Raw genomic sequence first — 19,197 nt, forward strand, 5'->3', positions numbered from 1 at the left:
CAATTGATAATGAGTTTGTTGTTTTCCCTCGAACTTAATTTGGTACCACAAAAACTAAGGATTTCGACCTTGTCTCCTGGAGGAAGTGAATCACGCACGAAATTATAACTGGCAATGATATTTTTAGTAATCACTCCAGGCTGGTAAAACACCTGCATAAATTTGATTTCATCCAATCAGTTCTGAGAGCAAAACTCTCTTCTACTGTTCTCTTACATCATAAAGGAGGAAGAGGTGGAAAAACACAGAGTACGAAAAGTAAGAACACATGTCTACCGTTGTTTTGTATAAAATCATTATAAGTATTCGACAAGGTTACTTTCGAATGTCAGCATTGTAACGAGCCGGTTCTGCATGTGCCAGAAAAGGGCCAGAATACTCTTAAATGTACCTCGATTGTTTAGACAAGCTTTATACGACTCTGACTCTGAGGTGTGTTGATTTTTTGACTAGGTTTTTTTTTACTGAAAAGTATCCCAGCTACCCTCGTAGTTAGCCAGTTTATTAGTTTGATACGCACTGGAGTGTGGGAACCTCGGGTGAGTTCATCGTAGTTGAATAGGTGGTCACTGTTCCGTTCGTAAAGCTTGGCAACTAGCTTGCAAATATTTCGTCACCATTGGAGGTTAAATCAGTGCGCGCCGTAGTGATGCGCGTACAATACAAGGTGCCGTATTCAAAGGATATTCACTGAAAATGCATCCGTCCGACAGGTATGAGGGATCCCCTCCCAGGAAGCCCATACTTTGAAGACATAACAGTATTACAGCACGAAATAACAGGGCTGCATACAAAACCCTTCGTTGATCGCTGAAAACCAAAGGTCACAATGTACGGCCATTTAGCTTTTGGATGTCACTGTTGCCCAAAGACAACAAAAAGTCTGTACGTAAAATAATCAGTCAGTGTTTCGATAGGTACCTGAAAATTTAAAGCACACTGCTAAATAATATAAGAATAAACCATTCAACTGTAGGACCCTTTCAGTGCCTAGCTACCATGCCACGAGGGCTGAGATACTGCCAGGTTGTCCAAGCCTAGATAGGGGAAGTCGAGAGGCAAAGGCCGGGTTCGAACCACGGACCTTCCGGCCAGTAAATTCGTACTCTAACCCACTTGGTCCATCTCGTCCCACACTGTAAAAGGAAACGACTTTTTTTCTAAAGCACTAAAGTAAGCCTCTTTGAGCTTAATGTCCACCGGAATACTGCTGTTTATCAGTTGATCTGTACGTTTGCCTTGCTCTTTCCAGAACGGCCTAGGAAACGCCAAGAGGGAGGTATGTTGAATATGCACCAAATTAACTGCTTTTTCCAAGCACTAGATCCTTCTATGCAACAGGTTTTGTGTACCACTTCCGGTCAAACCTAATTCTTCTGTTAGAACGGGGATACTAACATGTTTACAATATATTTTGAGATTTCCGTAAGTTTTGTGTTCCTCATACACCTAACATCACTGAAGTGTGCTCACCTGTTTAGTGATGCACTCACTGCCTTTGGGATCTTTACTGTCTTAACAAGGAAAAAAACAGGAAAACTCATCATATATTTATGAAAATCGATGTTCATTTATAAAGGTGGCGAAAAGAGTGGTAGTGTCGCTACGTTACCCGTGAAATACGTCAGTTCATCCTCCAGAATTCCACATATTGTTGCGAGTTCTATACAAGTGCACTAGAAAGGGGTCTTGAAAACCGCTGTGAGCGTTTGACGCGAATAGTGAGTTGTGCCAGATTGCTCACCTACCACAACAGACTAGTTATTTCGACTCGGTCTAGATACAATTCGTCACCTCCTCGTAAACAAAATTTCAAATTTAATGTGTCTTTTCTTGTTTATTTGAGGTCTAAAGTCCCAATTTTCGGGTTTCTTTGGGGGGAAATAAAAGCGCGTTGCCTTTGAACGAATTCAGAATAGGTCCACGTATATGCCTCTGTTTGCTTTACTCGGTCCTACCCTAATCAATGATGAAGCTCTCGTAGTTGAAGGATCCCTCTTCATGTGACTGTAAATGGTGTTTTCACTGAACGAACGGTACATAATCGATCGTTTTGACAAGCATCCCAATACTTATTCTGATAGACAGCTCAAATACCCTGGCTTTAGGACTAGTTTGCACACTTCGGCCAACAGACAACAAGGGCAAACGGGCAACCAATAGGGGCGCTTGCAGGAAACACGAATCACGAGCAAACGTGGATCACGGTACCCAGACAAATGCGTATGAATACAGAAAACCAGTTGTTGGTTCTCATCGACTAATTTGTTGGTGCATTAATGTATAAATGTGTTTGATTTCATTTAACTTGATAATGCAACGGTCGAGGCAATACAACATGGTGTAGCATAAATTACTCTGACGCCAGGTGGCATTCGCATCCACAAACGAGACACAGCAACTTTCGGTATGAATGGCATACTCCATTTGAGGCATGCACTGCATAAGAGTACCATTTTTATAGCACAATTTGACTTTATGATGCTGATTACAGTGACGTTGATGTCAAGACGGAAATTTACACGTTGCACTCTATAATCTTATAGGATGGGTGTACATGATGGGACGCAAAACAGCGTGATATGGGTTGCTGGTTACCACGGTGGGCAATATGAAAAATCGAAGCTTGAATCGTTATGCACTACTCATAAGGTAGCCTGAAAATTCACCGACAGCCAACGAACGGTTTCGGTAGGCTAAGACCCCGAGTTTCTACCTGAAACCAAATTGCACGAAAATAGCGAAATTCACTCATTTGCAAACTAATTTGGTTTTGCGAGAGGCTCATCTTGAACCCCAATGAATCGCCCATTTGTGCTGTTTCCAAGCAACTGAATGTGCTGCCCCAGGCCGCCTGATGTTTCAGCTGCTGCGATATCCGAGATATCGCGATACATGCATATTCGTAATGCACTACTCATAAGGTTACTGGAGAGTTGCTGAGTAGTGCACTATGAGTGCAATATGAGTAGTGCATGACGAAAGAGAGAGACATTTAGATGTAAACTTTTTAGATCAGTGCGTTTTGTAAACAACTTGGGGTCTCGGAAAGACGACTGGTTTTTTCACTCATCCCTCGATTCCTAATACGGTCAAATTTCTTCCAAATTATTTTTTAGAAACATCGGCGGCTTCTGAAATGCCAGGCAAGTTTCTTTCACGAAACTGTTACTTACAAAATCCTATCTTGTCAGAGTTGTTTCCTAGTTTCACTCTTCGAATGGTTTGTGCACTGAAGGCTTCATGAGCCAAACTACGTTCTAGCAAGCGGCTGACAAAGGATGATGTGAGAGAAATCGATCAAAATATTTCCTGGAGTTTTGACGTATCCGACGTAGTTGCCATGTACTTGACAATATGTCATCAAACTTACTCGATGGCGTACAAATTGGTTTCAGTCTTTCTCCAATAGAGTGCCTGCCGCTGTTTTGCATAGCTCCAGACACAAGCAAAACTGCAACCGACTGGCATCAGTCTTTGTTCGGAATAGGTGAAATGCCTTCTGCCTTTGTTCAGGAGCCCTTAAACAAAAAAGGCTACAAAACAGAACAGATATTGGTTTGCCTTGAAATTGTGTACATTATTTGGGCTTTTACGCTGCTGACGTAATTACATAATTTTAACCACAATCATTAATGGCGGTTTTGTTGGAACTTGAATTGAGTGATTTTAGATGCAACGATTGATGTCGTCAAAGACTGCCATTTCGATTGAGCCGCACTTTCGTTAGCTCTGGGGATGATTGAGCTCTGATCGGTGGATAGATCGATCGATAAACAGATAGATAGATAGATAGATAGATAATAGATAGATAGATAGATAGATAGATAGATAGATAGATAGATAGATAGATAGATAGATAGATAGATAGATAGATAGATAGGATAGTAGATAGATAGATAGATAGATAGATAGATAGATAGATAGATAGATAGATAGATAGATAGATAGATAGATAGATAGATAGATAGATAGATAGATAGATAGATAGATAGATAGATAGATAGATAGATAGATAGATAGATAGATAGATAGATAGATAGATAGATAGATAGATAGATAGATAGATAGATAGATAGATAGATAGATAGATAGATAGATAGATAGATAGATAGATAGATAGATAGATAGATAGATAGATAGATAGATAGATAGATAGATAGATAGATAGATAGATAGATAGATAGATAGATAGATAGATAGATAGATAGATAGATAGATAGATAGATAGATAGATAGATAGATAGATAGATAGATAGATAGATAGATAGATAGATAGATAGATAGATAGATAGATAGATAGATAGATAGATAGATAGATAGATAGATAGATAGATAGATAGATAGATAGATAGATAGATAGATAGATAGATAGATAGATAGATAGATAGATAGATAGATAGATAGATAGATAGATAGATAGATAGATAGATAGATAGATAGATAGATAGATAGATAGATAGATAGATAGATAGATAGATAGATAGATAGATAGATAGATAGATAGATAGATAGATAGATAGATAGATAGATAGATAGATAGATAGATAGATAGATAGATAGATAGATAGATAGATAGATAGATAGATAGATAGATAGATAGATAGATAGATAGATGTGGAGTTTGTGTTCACCATATGACTATAAAGATGACTCTAAAGGTGATCCTGCCGAGACCGTACTTGCCGCTTTCGTTTCGATGTAACTTCATTTAATCCAGAATGATAAACACCTTCGTTACCATGAAATGATGAGTTGCGAATTAGCAAGAGGGTGACAGTGTATACTACTAATAAGCAGTCTGTTTCACGTTGCCAAGCCTACGCCCACGTATCTGACGGAAACTCAGTCTTATTGCGGAAATTGTAACTGTTCGAAAGTGTTCCTTCATCATTGTCTAAAGTTCAAAGAACGCGCAGAAAAGTTCAAGTGGCGTTCACTTTTTGAAACCTCTATGCACATGAGATGTTTAGTTTCATGTCCAGTGGTTTTTAACCACTTGGTTCGTGTTCGCCAGTGAGTAACTTTGCAGCAGAGGGTTTTGCTCTTTTCATAGGTAATATTAGTACTAATTCACAGGTATGAAACTATCTATTACCTGCAACTCAGGTTTTCCGACTTCTTGGCGTACATATCTTCTTGGTGGCATGAACCAAAAACCATCTACCAGCTTGATATTCATTGTGATTTTTTTCCGTGAAGTGCACCCACCTCGTTGGACTAATCGGATATGGCCTCCCCTATTTGATCGGTTCCTGTTAAAAATTTAGGGTTACTAAACTAATCAGTCAAAGAACAAATATGCCTTCTCCCAACTGAGACGTTCTTCGTTCTATGCTTAGCCGGTTCTCTACTTTTCAAGTATTTTATTGCAATGGTTCATTGATTTACACCCGGAATCCAGAGTAGCTAATCAGACTGGTCTAATTTTTTGGTTTTAGCAAAGCGCGGTCGCGCTTCTGGAAGTGAGTGATCAAAACCATCTCTGCACTTTGTTTTGCTCACCTGTCTGATATCAGAGAACTATACCCACTAGTTTTTCTACCGACTATATTAACGAAAACTGATACGGAACCTGGAGATTTCTTTCCCATCATCCTTATTTCGAAAAATAATGACGAAGCTTAGAAGTCGAAAAGTTTGCACAGCACTTGAATGCACATATTTTAAAAGTGAAATCGAAAAATGCAAATATACCCGCAAGTAAAGCTAGCCTGGGTTGGGTAAGAAAACCATATTCAACAGACAGTGACCACCCGATGAGTTCGACCATGACACTGTGAATAATGAGGCAAAACTCTTCATATTATGTACACTGCGTCGAAGTTAATACCAACCAGAATGAAAACTCAGTAATTTCTAATCTGAGGGGAATGCGTTTTTCGATAACCATTAGCACAATTGACAGCACACAGCGTGAAAATGTTGCCTAAGCTAACCGGTGACGAGGTCCAGGAGAAATCCATCGATTTTATTAGTGGATTTTGGTCACGTGAATTTGGTTGCGCACTTCTAATCGATATGAGACAGGCCTAGTGAGCTCAGCGCAAGTGGCAGTATGGCTGGCGAGTGCTATTTCTTGTCAATAACTATAAATTCCCAGTGGAAACTTTACAAATCTCATATCGTCGACTATTATGTCTGCTGAATCGCCATTCTGTTGTAGCTGAATGCTGCTCACGCTACAGCGCCCAGAGCCGGAAAAAGACTCGCCGATAAGGAACACAACAACTTTAGTCCAAACAAGTGACTGCGAAAGCGTGAGTGCCAAATATGCAACGGCCACAGGTTATTTTTATTGGACGGACACTGGTCTTGGTCCAACGCTGATTCGCGCTGTCTGATTTTGATACAAGGCTGCCACACGCTGCATATTGAGGGGGCGTTGTGAGTCTTGTCAGCATATTGCGGAGTTGAGGGACTCAGTAGATTTCGGCCATTCAGTGATTACTTTTAGGAATCTAACCTTCCTGGTGAAAGGAAGAAGGCCTTCGCTGCGCAGTTATTCATTAGAAAATGCCAACTGAACAGTTACAGACTATTAAACAGGGAAGCAAAACTCTCATATGCATCTTGTTTACAAAAACTGAATATCCATCTCCTCCTGGAAGGCGTCTTTCCAGACTTTTCTGGATATTCATTGACTGTGGCTCAACTGCAAGCAAATGCTACAAAGCAACTCCACAAATTCCGCAATAGATCTCACTTTTCAAGAGATGCAGAGTGGATTTATGAGAAGACATACTACTCGCATACCCTCCCACCAGTAGTATCACCGTTACACTGGTATTGACAAACAGCTCAGGAGACATAATATCTCTCAGGTCTTCCAAACTTCCATCTGAGGAGTCAGTGAACACGCATCCACGCAGTGTACCTTATGTAACTGGAAGGTGAAGGGCGCCGAATCCCGCTTACATTGTCGGCCACAGCTGAACAGTTAAGAGTTGAGACATTTGGTCGGGGAATTGCGAATGCCTCAGATACCCGAAGATGACTTCACATACCCGGAGAAATTTCGGCTGAAAAACTCCAGCGTTTTCTCATAGCGTCGACAGACTCACCAGACATTTATAGACCCGAAATCTGATTGCCATTGTTTAATTTTTTATTGGGCGGTGTCTTTAGCTGACCCTTTTTCGGGAATAGATAGTTACGGATGCTTTTGACACAAACACCGTGTGTTTCTGTCTGCAGACTTACCGTAGATCACTTCTACCTCTGGTGGAATGAATACCTTTCGTGATCAAAAACAAAGGTACTCTTACAGCCCATTGGGTGCGTCTTAGTGCTGAGTGAATCTTGTGTCAATTACTGCTCCCAAGGTGATTGCGTTTAATGGACAGCTGAGCACCGAAAGTGTGCTACCGCGGTATAGTCATTTGACTTATAGGGTGGCACGTATGAGTACAGTTCGTAATGTACTTGAATATGAGGTTGAAAAGGCAATCAATCACCCGCTGACTCGGCATTCTATTTGCAGGCCGCGGTGGAAAGAAATCAACTCGCGGTAAGTCTGTAAACATTCACGTTCTTCGGACAAAACCAGATTGTTTTTTCTTACTCTCTATTTTCTCCTCACAATTTTTTGGACAAACCTCGTGAATTGTTATAATGTCTAGTTATTTTTACCGGATACAGTAAAACGTTGTACAAAATACCGCTCCCTGCGGAACTCCACATGTAATCAAACCAACACTAATGTGATTCAAGTGGAGCCACATTATTTGTTATATGATTTTAACTATAATGCAAGTTTTCCAGAAATGCACTAATTTACAAATCAATTTGATTTTCACGAGGGATTCAACTGAATCTCTCGCTTATGATATTCTACAACCGAATATGCTTCATACAGGCCGCCTCATGTTTCAGTTGACATGAGGGAACCTACTCACAAGGTTGCTGAAAACTCTTCGACAGCCATTCTTAGGGTTCATCAGGTAGGCACAGTCCCTGAGTTTCCGCCAACCTTTTGTTCTAATTGAAACCCAAATTGGATTGTTTTCGAGAAAAGCACTCATTTGCAAATCAATTTGGTTTTCACGAGGGAATCAGCTGAATCTATCGTTTATGATATTCGAAGAGTTCTTCAGCAATCTTGTGAGTAGTCGCCCTCATGAAAATATGACTCAAGTTATTGTTATTGCCTGAAATTTGCTATTTGTAGGCAAACAATCCCAAGCAGCCCTGGGTTAGTCTTGAATTTGTGAATTTCTTACACTTTTGGTGATTGAGGTCCTCCTCAGGTTCAATTTAATCCGATATTTATGGAATCAAACAGGAAATTTGGTCAAAGTTTGTTGGAATTTCAACAGCACTTTTGTCAATTTCGAGGAGGCGGAATCAGACCTCCTCTAAACGCTGAATTTAACTATTTCTTACAGCTCGTTTGCATATCATATCAGGGCAAGCAGAAAGGGTCAGGAAGGTCAGGTTCCTGAAAGTAACCTCAGAACGCCTGAGACCTACTGGTTCATCAAAATCTCAATAGGGAAACAGGCAAGCATCCAGGCCGGTCAATCATTCAATCAATTCAGTAAAAGCTGATGAGTTGTCACGCACGCCACAGAAGCACGACCGAATGTGACCAGCGTTCAGGGATTTCATAGAGGCACGATCGATGTTGACGGGTGTTCACTAACGCCTATCAGACAGCCTGGATCAATGTCAGAAAATCCCCATTAAATAGCGTCGGGCCGTTGTAACTTTTGCTCTTGCACTCGCACGCACTCACGCTCTCGCAGCCGCTTGTTCGGAATATAACTGTTGTGTTCCCTCTGTGAGTCTTTTTCAGGCACTGGGCACTGAAGCGGGTCAGCAGTAGATACCACAGATTGGCGAATCAGAAGATATAACAGAAAGCTTTCAAGCAGTTCAGCCAAATCCATAATTTTGTAGCTTTCTCCACTTTCACATTTGGAATGCTGAACAACACTCGTTTTCTTTGTAGCCATCCACCTTTTTAATTCCCGCATAATTCCCAGGTTTCCCTCAACCTTATGTTTTGATTGAAGCTCAGTTGGACAGGCCTCGAAAAATAACATCGTTCTCGCAGGAAGCTGGTCTGGATTAGAGGCTTAGCCTCATCCAACTGAAACCACTTTAACCGTATGCGCTTAAATATCCTATCAAAAAAAGACTGAATTTATGTGCAAGTGAGGGTATTCGTTTAAAAGCTGGGTTGTTTTTATTGTGGACTACTTTGCAAAATGGTCAGTAACACCCATTAGCAGCATTTATGGATTGAGGATTATTAGACACATTGCCTTATCCTTATACACACACAGACGTCTTTCTCTTGAATTCATCAATAACTTGGTACGAATCAAAACCAGAATTTGATCTTCTAGGACAACATTACCTGCTAAAACCTTTTTCCGAGGGTTTATTTCGACATCCTGCCGACCTACTATGTGGTATTAAGTAGTTAAAGTGGAGAGAAGTATGTAATCGAAACGCCCTGTAACAGTAGCGACACATTAGTCCGAATCGCATGGCACGAGCCACAATCTTGGGCCCTACTGTCAGTGACTGTTGTTGAATGTTACACACAGTACCTGCAATTTTTTTCGTTATGCTCCTCCTGGTAAAATCCTGGTGATCAAGAAATGTCTGCATTTTAATGATTCAGCGCAGCGTAATGGTTGTCCTCAATTGACACGTCTTCTAAGTTGATTCCGTAGTGAAGTTTACTTCCCTAGGGAAGCCACAACTTCGATTTTCGTCAGACAGAACCGGGTGATAGATGCTCTACTTCAGGAATGAAGCTACCTCAAACTGCAGTGGAGCAAACTTCGTCCTTTCTGTGGTCATTTTTGGACAGATTAGAACCAGGTGTATTGCTCTAGACCGTGTCTTATTTCAACTTTCATTATACCCTTATTCATTGATTATTTTTTCAGGGCAAAGTGAAACTGTTCTCCCAGGTAAGTTAACACCTGTTTATTTTTCTAAAGGACGTTTATCTAGCAACATCAACAAGCTCTTCGCCGTATTTGCCACAAGTACATGGACCAAACTGGAAGGCGTACAGCCTGTGAATAAACATCATTTTCATTTTAAAAGATTTCACACACATCGCATGAAGACGGCTGCCAAATCTGCCTACAGTTTGGAGTATTCCGTCGAAGTTTCGGGCTCCTGTACATCTCCTGCCAACAAACACTTCCTATAGAGTCTAAGTAGACACGTTAAATTCGTGCATCCAAGTTCCCGGTACCCCAATCACTGTCGATTTCGTGGTGCATATTATGTTATTTGAAAAGCACTTTATGCTTCCTTGATGTGGTTAGTTTTGGTTAGAGAAAACAGTAATATTAGTGAATATACACTCATTTGGAAACCAGTTTGTTTTTTTCCGAGAGACTCACCTACAACCCAGCTGAATCTCTCGTTTGTGATGTTCTCAGGCAACTGAATGTGCTGCACCAGGCCGCCTCACGTTCCAGTCGCTACGACCTTCGAGATATCGCGATACATGTATATATTTGTAATGTACTACTCATAAGGTTGCTGAAAATCCGTCGACAGCCCACGACCAATTTTGTCTTTCCTGAGGCTTATCAGGTAGACGCAGTCCCCGGATTTTCGTCAACCTTACAGTCTACTTGAAACCAAATTGCACGAAATTAGCGAAAATTCACTCACAAACAAGAGATTCAGCTGAGTTCCAGGTGAGTCTCTCGAAAAACCAAATTAGTTTGCAAATGAGTGTATATTCACTAATTTCGTGCAACTTGGTTTCAAGTAGAACATAAGGTTGACGGAAATCCGGGGACTGCGCCTACCTGATGAGCCCCGAAAAGGGCGAAACCGGTCGTGGGCTGTCGACGGATTTTCAGCGAACTTATGAGTAGTACATCACTAATAAAAACAATATGTTTCATGTTCTGGATGTAGTGCACTACTCAAAACGTTGCTGACGGCCTATTACTGGTTTTGCCTTTCTTGGTATTCATCAGTCATTCGCCGAGTTTCCGTCAACCTTATGTCCTACTTGAACACACGGAATTAGCAAAATAGTCATTTGCAAAAAAATTTGGTTTGGCGACAGACTCACCTAGAACCAAGCTGAATATCCCGTTTATGATGTTTTTAAGCACGTATCACATAAGATTTACGGAAACTTGAAGACTGCGTCTACCTGATGAACCCCAAGAAGGGAGAAACCTGTCGTAGGCTGTTGAAGAATTTTTAACAACCTTATTACGTTTATACATGTATCGTCATATTTTAAATATCGTGCCAAATAAAGTTAGGGGCGTCAGTTGCCTAAAAACATCATAAACGAGAGATTCACCTGGGTTCCAGGTGAGTCTCTCGCAAATGAGCGTAATTCGTTAAGGTATTAATTTCATTTGCCTTCTTTATTAAGTGGGCATGAAAAACCGCCCAGTTGGGTGAACAAATGGAAATCTGTTGACCTGGGAATGTTTTCGGGACTTGCCTGCTTGTGGATGGTATCGATGCAGCCATTTTGGTATCACATGTAGAAGTTAGTCGTACGGAAGCCAACAGAAAGATTGCTCGTTAACATGAGGTTTTCCACACATTGTTTTCAGGACCAAGTACATCTGTTTTCCAAGGTACGTTTGTGGCTTTTTTATTCCACCATTGATTGAAGCAGGTAAAACTTGCAGTAGCCCTTTTGGTAATTTATCCGTTTCTTAAATTTGTGTTGCAAAAAGGATGCTTTTTTAAACAAGATGTATAATGTTTGAACAGCTGTTAAGGCTGAGTCCACTGGACGGTTACCTCCGAGCTGTACAACGTCATAGGCAACGAGGCCTAACACGAAAGTGTTTTTCAGGATTGATGGGATAAACTATGCACCAGAATCCAACGTTTACATTGAACAGTCTACTGAGGGAAAAGTGAATATTGTAGCCACTGTAAAGCACAAGCCGCGGAAGACCGTAAGAACTGCCATGAATGAAAGTGACCCATTCAATAGGTGTCTGACGGTGCAGCGAGTCGAGTAAATAGTCTCAGCTCGTTCACGTTTGTAACGCACGAATATTGGAAAGCCATCTTGACTAAATGCAGCGGATAATCAAGAGTGAAGGGGCTTGCGTTCTACAGAAATTGCGATCTGGGCGATCCGAATAAGTTAGGAGGCATAGATTAAGATCACTTTTCACTGTTGTTTAATAAATATCACGAGAAAAATTCATCTGGCATGATCCACGAGATCAAAATTTCGTCACGGGTTATTTAGCTATCAAAGTGTGTTGCCCACGGACATTGTACAAATACATTCAAACGCACATGCAGAACGAACCTGGGGTGGCCGTTGAGTGAACTGGATACTTCGATTCCATCGACTAAGTGAATAGAACCAATGTGGTACTGACAATAGTTTAACAAAAGTGAACTAATTTTCTAAGAGCTGGATTCATCGCAGAATTTATGCCTCTTACAGTGCTTGGTGCAGAAAATATTTTGGGCAGCAGGCAAACCCGTTGAATTCTTGGTGTTTTCCGTAGAACGATTTTAAATAGAGAAATTCCACATGGTCACTGAAAAAATAATAACAAAATAAAATAAATCGTTTAGCTGTAGCACCCTTCGGTGCCTAACTACCACGCCACCCGAAGGTTGCACGAGGGCTGGGATACTGCCAAGGTTGCCCAGCCTAAGCAGGAGAAATCGAGAGGCAGAGGTCGGGTTCGAACCTGACGGTCAGTAAATTCGCGCTCTAACCACTTGGGCCATCTCGCCCCATAGTCACCGAAAGACGCAAATCAAATTCACACTGTCAGTTAGTTTTAGGAACCAATCATAGAGAAACATTGAAAAAAGCGTGTTAAAAGACTATCGGAGTTGTGACTGGAATATTTCGTTTTACATTGGAAAACCCACAGGTGTGTGTGAACAAATATTTGAAAAAGGATTTTCCTTGTTTATATGGGAATATTACGTTGAGCAGGAGCTCCTTACACACACAAGATGCTCTGCCTCAGTAGCAAGGATAAATTTATGCGGGACCACGGATTATCTATAAGATTTTCAATGTTCCCCACCAACTCGCGATGCAAATGGATCGCAACTAAAAAAAACTGACACTTTTGTAATCTGGCCGTCTTTTTTTATTGGTTCGTGACAGCACAGTTACCAAAGTCATTCGAGTCAGAAAAGATGAAATATCGATCGCAAAACATCAAAATGCTACAACAAGTAGCCTACTGAAAGAAATCTATCTTTGACATCCAGCTTCAAGGTTGACCGTGGTTTGAACCGGACCTCTGCATCTCGAATTCTCCTGTCTAGGCTTGGGCAACCTGGCAGTATTCCTGCCCTCGTGCTTCCTTCGTGTGGTAAAGGTACCAAAAGGTCATTACAACTGAACGATTTATTCTTTTTTCAGTGAACTGGAGGTTTGCTTGAACTATAAGAGGAGTTCCGGATTCTCCTAGCAAAGACGAATAAAGTCTTAGAAGCCATAAATTTTTAGTTGCTGCAAGCTATTGCAATCAAGCCACCTCAGCCTTCTATTTGCTAACAATTGTGAACGGTAAATTCTGATGCATTTATCGTACATCCTAAACTTTGTGACGCTTATTTTGATGGTTTGGAACATCCAGCTATCGGGCTCATTTTCTAAAGGAAACAAGAATTTCGGATATAGCTTTCATGCAATTTCAGAGGGATTTTAACAGTAAGAAGTATCTGTTTCTGTTACCATAATCGGTACTTAACACTGTCACTAACCACTGGTGAGTTGAGCCCTGGGGTTCCCATCCTGGGAGAGGGAAGTTGCCGACCCGACCAAGTCACTGCTCAGTGTTTTTCTACTTCTTGGTTGCTCCCTCTCAGCACACACTGACATCTTCCGCATGTCCTCTGCGCGTAGGGACCACGTTTCTGATCCAGTATGGATCGTACATCCACCGTGTTAAACTCTACCCTTGACAGACGAACCCACGTCAAGTCAGCACCATAAGCGTCAGAGGTTGGCAAAAGCTGCGCTGGGATTTCCAATTCGAGTAATTATCTCCACTCCATCCAGTCCACCAGATAACTGTTTCATTTCGCTTAATGACTAGCATGGTTATTGTACTGATAAGGTTTTTCTGGAGCAACCTTCCTGAATGGATCATACTTATTGATCAATGTGGACGGTATATTCCGAGTCGGAAGCAGGATTCCCCTTCTATTTGCTCCACTAGTTTTTTCCTGTAATTGAAATTTAGTTGAAAGTGTTGCAGAGTTTACACAGTGATTTCTGCCGTCAAAGGTACTTTGAAACATCATTTTTTCCCGGCTACAGCGGAGAATTTCCTCTAGACGCGACAAAGCTTTCGATCCACTTTTCCGCACAGTTTGAATGAACAAAAAGGCCCCGTGGAACGCGTCATATTATTTCCCAGTGAAGATAACCGTGCAACTGACATCAACCTTTAAGACCAAAGTAGTTGAAGGAACTAGACAGAATTATGGTATACAGCCTAGCAAAATTTCTGAATTCGCTCAAACCCAAAACTCTTTTTCAGGTCCTAGTTTGTGGTACTCAACCGACTCGGATTTTATTGCCAAATGTCATTTTCTCAAGAACGAATCCCCACTAGTAACAATCGTCAAATTCTTTATTTTACCAATAGGAAATTTTGAACAAGTTATTATAAGCTTGGGACGACAGTTTGCCTTTCCTTATTCCTTGAAACAATCGTTGTGTTCCTCAAATTTGGGGTGCTTTGGTCAAAAAAACTGCTTTATGATTTCGGTCTCTCAAGGGTTTTCTTACATCGGACTGTCAGTGGTCGAATGAAAACTGAATAGCTTTATCTAAATGAACTTTTTTGTTTCTCGGCACCACCATAACCGCATGCAACTTAACAACGGAAGTGTCCTCATTACCACCTGTCTTCCGAGCTTCTCTGGTGGGAACTGAGTTGATACTCAAGGTGGTTCTGGTGAATGAAATGTACTCACAGTATCAAATATCTTACTGATATTTACCCTCTGTATCTGTAGTGACAGACAGGCTGTCTCCCATTCTACACCCACCTAAACTGCATATGGAAATTAACTTTTATAAAAGAAACTACTCACAGGGTTTCTGAAAATTCTTTGGCAGCCCATGACCGGTTTCGCTCTTCTTGAGGCTCATCAGGTAGGCGCAGTCCCCGAGTTTCCGTCAGCCGCTGACTCATGACAGCAATGTACGTCTGAATCGGTTCCAGAGTCATGCGTTACGTGATCCAGCTGGACAAGGGTCCAAAGTATCCTATTGATGAGGACATCTGGTGCTTTACCTCTATTATTTGCTTGCGAGTTTCATTGTGCGCACTTGATTTTGAAGTCATAAAGCATACCTTCTGTTATCGTCAACCCGTAGTATGCTTTTAAAGGTGTTAGCGAGTTCATGTAAGAAGTGAAGTTCAGGACCTGGAAGTATCCCAGAACTGGTATAGGTTGCGCTGGCTTGGCTACGTGCTGCGTATGCCAGTTGACCAACCTCCTCGAAGGGCTATTTTTGCACAACCACGTGACGGGTGGAAGAGAGCAAGAGGCCGTCAAACAATGACTTGGCAGTGAAGTACAAAAGCCACTACCAGCAAACTCAGCTGCACTGGTTACTGCCGTCTTCCTGGATGGGGACCCCGTGACTGGCCATATCAATTGTCAGATAGGACCCAGTCGCGCCCTCAATGGCGCTCGTGCATCCAAGCTATTGCCTTCAATGCATAGCTCCTTTTCCAACCCCGTCCACTTGACGGCCCACTGAATGGGCTGGATTTATGCACCAATTTATCAGCTCCAGCCTGCAATGCGCCGCTACCTACCACCCACCACAAATCATTGGTGAACGAAACTGCGGTAGTTACAACCACTGTACGACGAGTACGCGGTTATTACGGCTGACAATTATGATGATTTTTGTGTGAATAATACTCATATGGGTCACAGATTCAAACGCGCAATCCACTTTCTCTTACTCCCTCCAGGCCTGAATCAATAAGGTAAGCTCCGTGATTTTGAGTCGCGTTTTCGGAATAAACAAATACAGACGAGCTGAAAGCTTGCCACAAGCTGGTAAGCAACGACCGGCCTTAACTGAGTCTGCATTACATAAATCTGTTTTGTAGCTACAGTAGAAAGACTAGGTTTCTTAAAAATGTTGAAATCTCTTTTGTAGTTCGGAGTTATTGAATGTTTTACTGTTCCCATTTCTGTCTGTACTCACGAATGTGAGTATGATGCATACCCGGACTGTTGTCAGTGCCGGTGCACTGCCCCTCCATCTGCTACCAGGCTACCCAAACCTGAACTCAAGCCAGGACCTTCTGATGTCACACTACAACGGATAATTTTGCTTGTTTTCGACGGAATCATTTCCAACGTTTCACGCAAAGGATTAAACGTAATAAAAAGCCTTGCCAAAATTTCCCCCACTGATGCTCCTCTCGACGTGCGCACTCCCTTGCATGCCAGTTCGGTTCTTGACAAAATCCTCGCCTGAAATCGAGCTGAATCTCCCCCGTTTGCGATGTATTAAAACAAGTGAACATGCTTCGTTAGGCCTCCCAGTGTTTTAGTTGGCACTATAATCGAGATATCATGATGCCTCGGACGGACATAAGGCTATTGAAAGCTCTTCGATAGCCAACGACCGATTTCGCTCTTTTTAGACCTGACTCATCAAGTAGGCGAAGTCCCCGACTTTCTGTCAACTATATGTTCTATTTGAACACAAATTGCACGAAATTTGACTTGTACGCTCACCTGCATATCAGATTGGTTTTTGACGGAACACTTAACTGAAATCCATCTGGTTCTCTCGTTTGTCTTGCTTGTGGGCTATCGTACAATTTTCAGGAACCCTATACGTTGTGTATTAGTGTTTATCTCCTTTGAGTGAGGATCGTACTTAAAATTCTCCACCCATATCCATATTGCTGAACAATTGGCGAGTATTTTAAGGGAAGGTACATCATTAGACGTTACTCGAAAGCTATCTACATTTCTTTAAAGCTTGACATGGATTCCCACATTCAACCTGGTTCTGATCCCACCGTTTGTGTTCTACCCTTTTTTTAAGAAAACAGGCCTTCCAAAACTACTTTTCACCGTTGTTCTATCACATCTGTGTACCGTCAATTAAACTTCTCGGTTCTAGCGGTGTTCTGACTTGACATTATCCCAGGGGAATGTGTTTGGTTGGTCGGTGTGCCGAAACAAGTAAGTGGATGGCAAGGCGGTTTGGTGGCTCCCTAGCTGACTAAAGTCAGGTGAATTGGGTGTTAGCAGCTTGTGTGTGGACTACCAGCTCATCAGCGTGGCTCACCAAAGCGATTACGTCCAGCTCTCTTTTCCCATCAACTCAAATCTAGTGAAAAGGAGGAAATTTGATTGTTTCGAGATTAGAAGTGAAAACGCTTTTCAGTAATCCCCTGTTGTCACTCTTTAGCACAGAAGTTGCCCGAAATTCGCAAATCAGGGGCCGCTCTTTTGTCCAGTCCAGTGCATATCATACCCTTAAGAAATACGGAAAGTCTACACGGTTTTAACACATTTGATAAGGGTTCTGTTTGGTGTAACCACGTGACGTGATGCCAGAAAATAGAAAAAATTCGAGAAGGCTGACAGCAAGGACTGAGGTATATATATATATATATATATATATATATATATATATATATATATATATATATATATATATATATATATATATATATATATATATATATATATATATATATATATATATATATATATATATATATATATATATATATATATATATATATATATATATATATATATATATATATATATATATATATATATATATATATATATATATTGAAAGTCTTAATTTTCTTCGTTCAACAAACAAGCAAACGCATTTTCCAGAGATTGGGAATTCTGTGTACTCGAAGCTAATGAATTTTCACGCAATATCTGCTCGTCCAGAAAGCTCCAGCAACGGAAAAATCTTCCTGGAATTTCATTGGAGTAATTTAGACCGCGGCAAAATGACAAAGTAGAGTTATAAATGTAAGGGAACTTACGTGACCAGCACTGCATCGGATAACGTCAAACTAGCTTGAATCAGCAGTTTGACTACTTAGGTATCGTAAGTAGTTTGCAATTAATTTGTGTGATACTTTCACATCAGTGGGGATTCCTGAGAGCTTCAAGTTTAGTAGCAAAAGGTTATGGTGGCAACAGGTTTGAAAGCATTTTACCACGTTTTTTGCATCCTTTGCACCAGCTTTTTAACTGTGGGATGATCAAAGCTCAGTGCCACTTTCAAACATCATAACGTGCTTGTGTGCAACCCCATGGGTTACTCTTGCATGACGAAACAAATAGTCGCATTCCATGACTCAAAAAGAGCCGGCATCAGAAACTCAGTGCAGCAGATTCAACTGACTCATCAAGATTTTTGTGCATATTTAGGGAGAAAAGCCGAATTTTCCTATGGCGAAAGGGCAGTTGAGGTCGAGATTCTAATGTCTTGTGGAAGAATCGGTCAGAATGTCACACAGAAACAGGTAAACTGTTAAACTCACATTTTCGATAGTCGCGTTCTGGACCCAACCAAACGTATTCCGAAGACCATGCGCGACGTTAGCTTAAAGCCTACTTTATGGCTTCGTACCGTCCACTCGCCGTCTCAAAACGCTGTTGTTGAGCGCATTTGTCGTTAAACCAATTAGGTATACCTATTCGTCGTAATTATGGGTTTTTAGTTTCTTTCAATGTCAGTGCTGTCCACGATGCCGGCACTAATGTTGGCAAGCTAATGCTATCGAGAGTTGATAATGCGTGGTCTCACACGACAAATCGCCGGATGAAATAAACTGAACAAAACAAATGGTCAGCTAGGTCTTCACATTTGAGCAGCGTTTCTCCGGGAAATTCCCGTCCAAAGTGCGGGAACTCCGGTGTTGAATATGCAGAGGTTGAGTTTTCCGGCGTTTAAATATACCTAAAGGCGAAGCAATCTCACAAAGTATTGCTTAAGACCTCATGTTGTATTTGTAGGTGCGCGCACAATTTTACTGGGCCAGCAGTGCCCGCACTAGTTGTCCTCCTTAAGTACTCATAGTTTGTCTGCCGGTCGTTCGTCGTCACATTGCCGACATGACAGCTAGTCCCATAAGACAGTATCCACGTGACCTATACCAATCGGGAGGCAAAAGAAAGCCGCTTTTTGATTTGTTGATGTTTTAAGCTGAGCTGATC

At 41.3% G+C, this 19,197-nt stretch overlaps 1 protein-coding gene across 1 annotated transcript in view; it reads right to left on the reverse strand.

Annotated features, from left to right (window-relative positions):
- T265_07114 (hypothetical protein) overlaps window positions 1-19,197 on the reverse strand; it is a gene marked incomplete at both ends in the record, with an annotated part of 68,961 nt that overhangs the window by 44,590 nt on the left and 5,174 nt on the right. The window contains one exon of the mRNA XM_009172557.1: window positions 1,474-1,514. Within this exon, the coding sequence (XP_009170821.1) occupies window positions 1,474-1,514 (41 nt within the window). The remainder of the gene's footprint in view (window positions 1-1,473; window positions 1,515-19,197) is intronic.

The sequence above is a fragment of the Opisthorchis viverrini genome (genome assembly GCF_000715545.1).
Source record: "Opisthorchis viverrini unplaced genomic scaffold opera_v5_161, whole genome shotgun sequence".
In the NCBI taxonomy this organism is placed as follows: Eukaryota; Metazoa; Platyhelminthes; class Trematoda; order Opisthorchiida; family Opisthorchiidae; genus Opisthorchis; species Opisthorchis viverrini.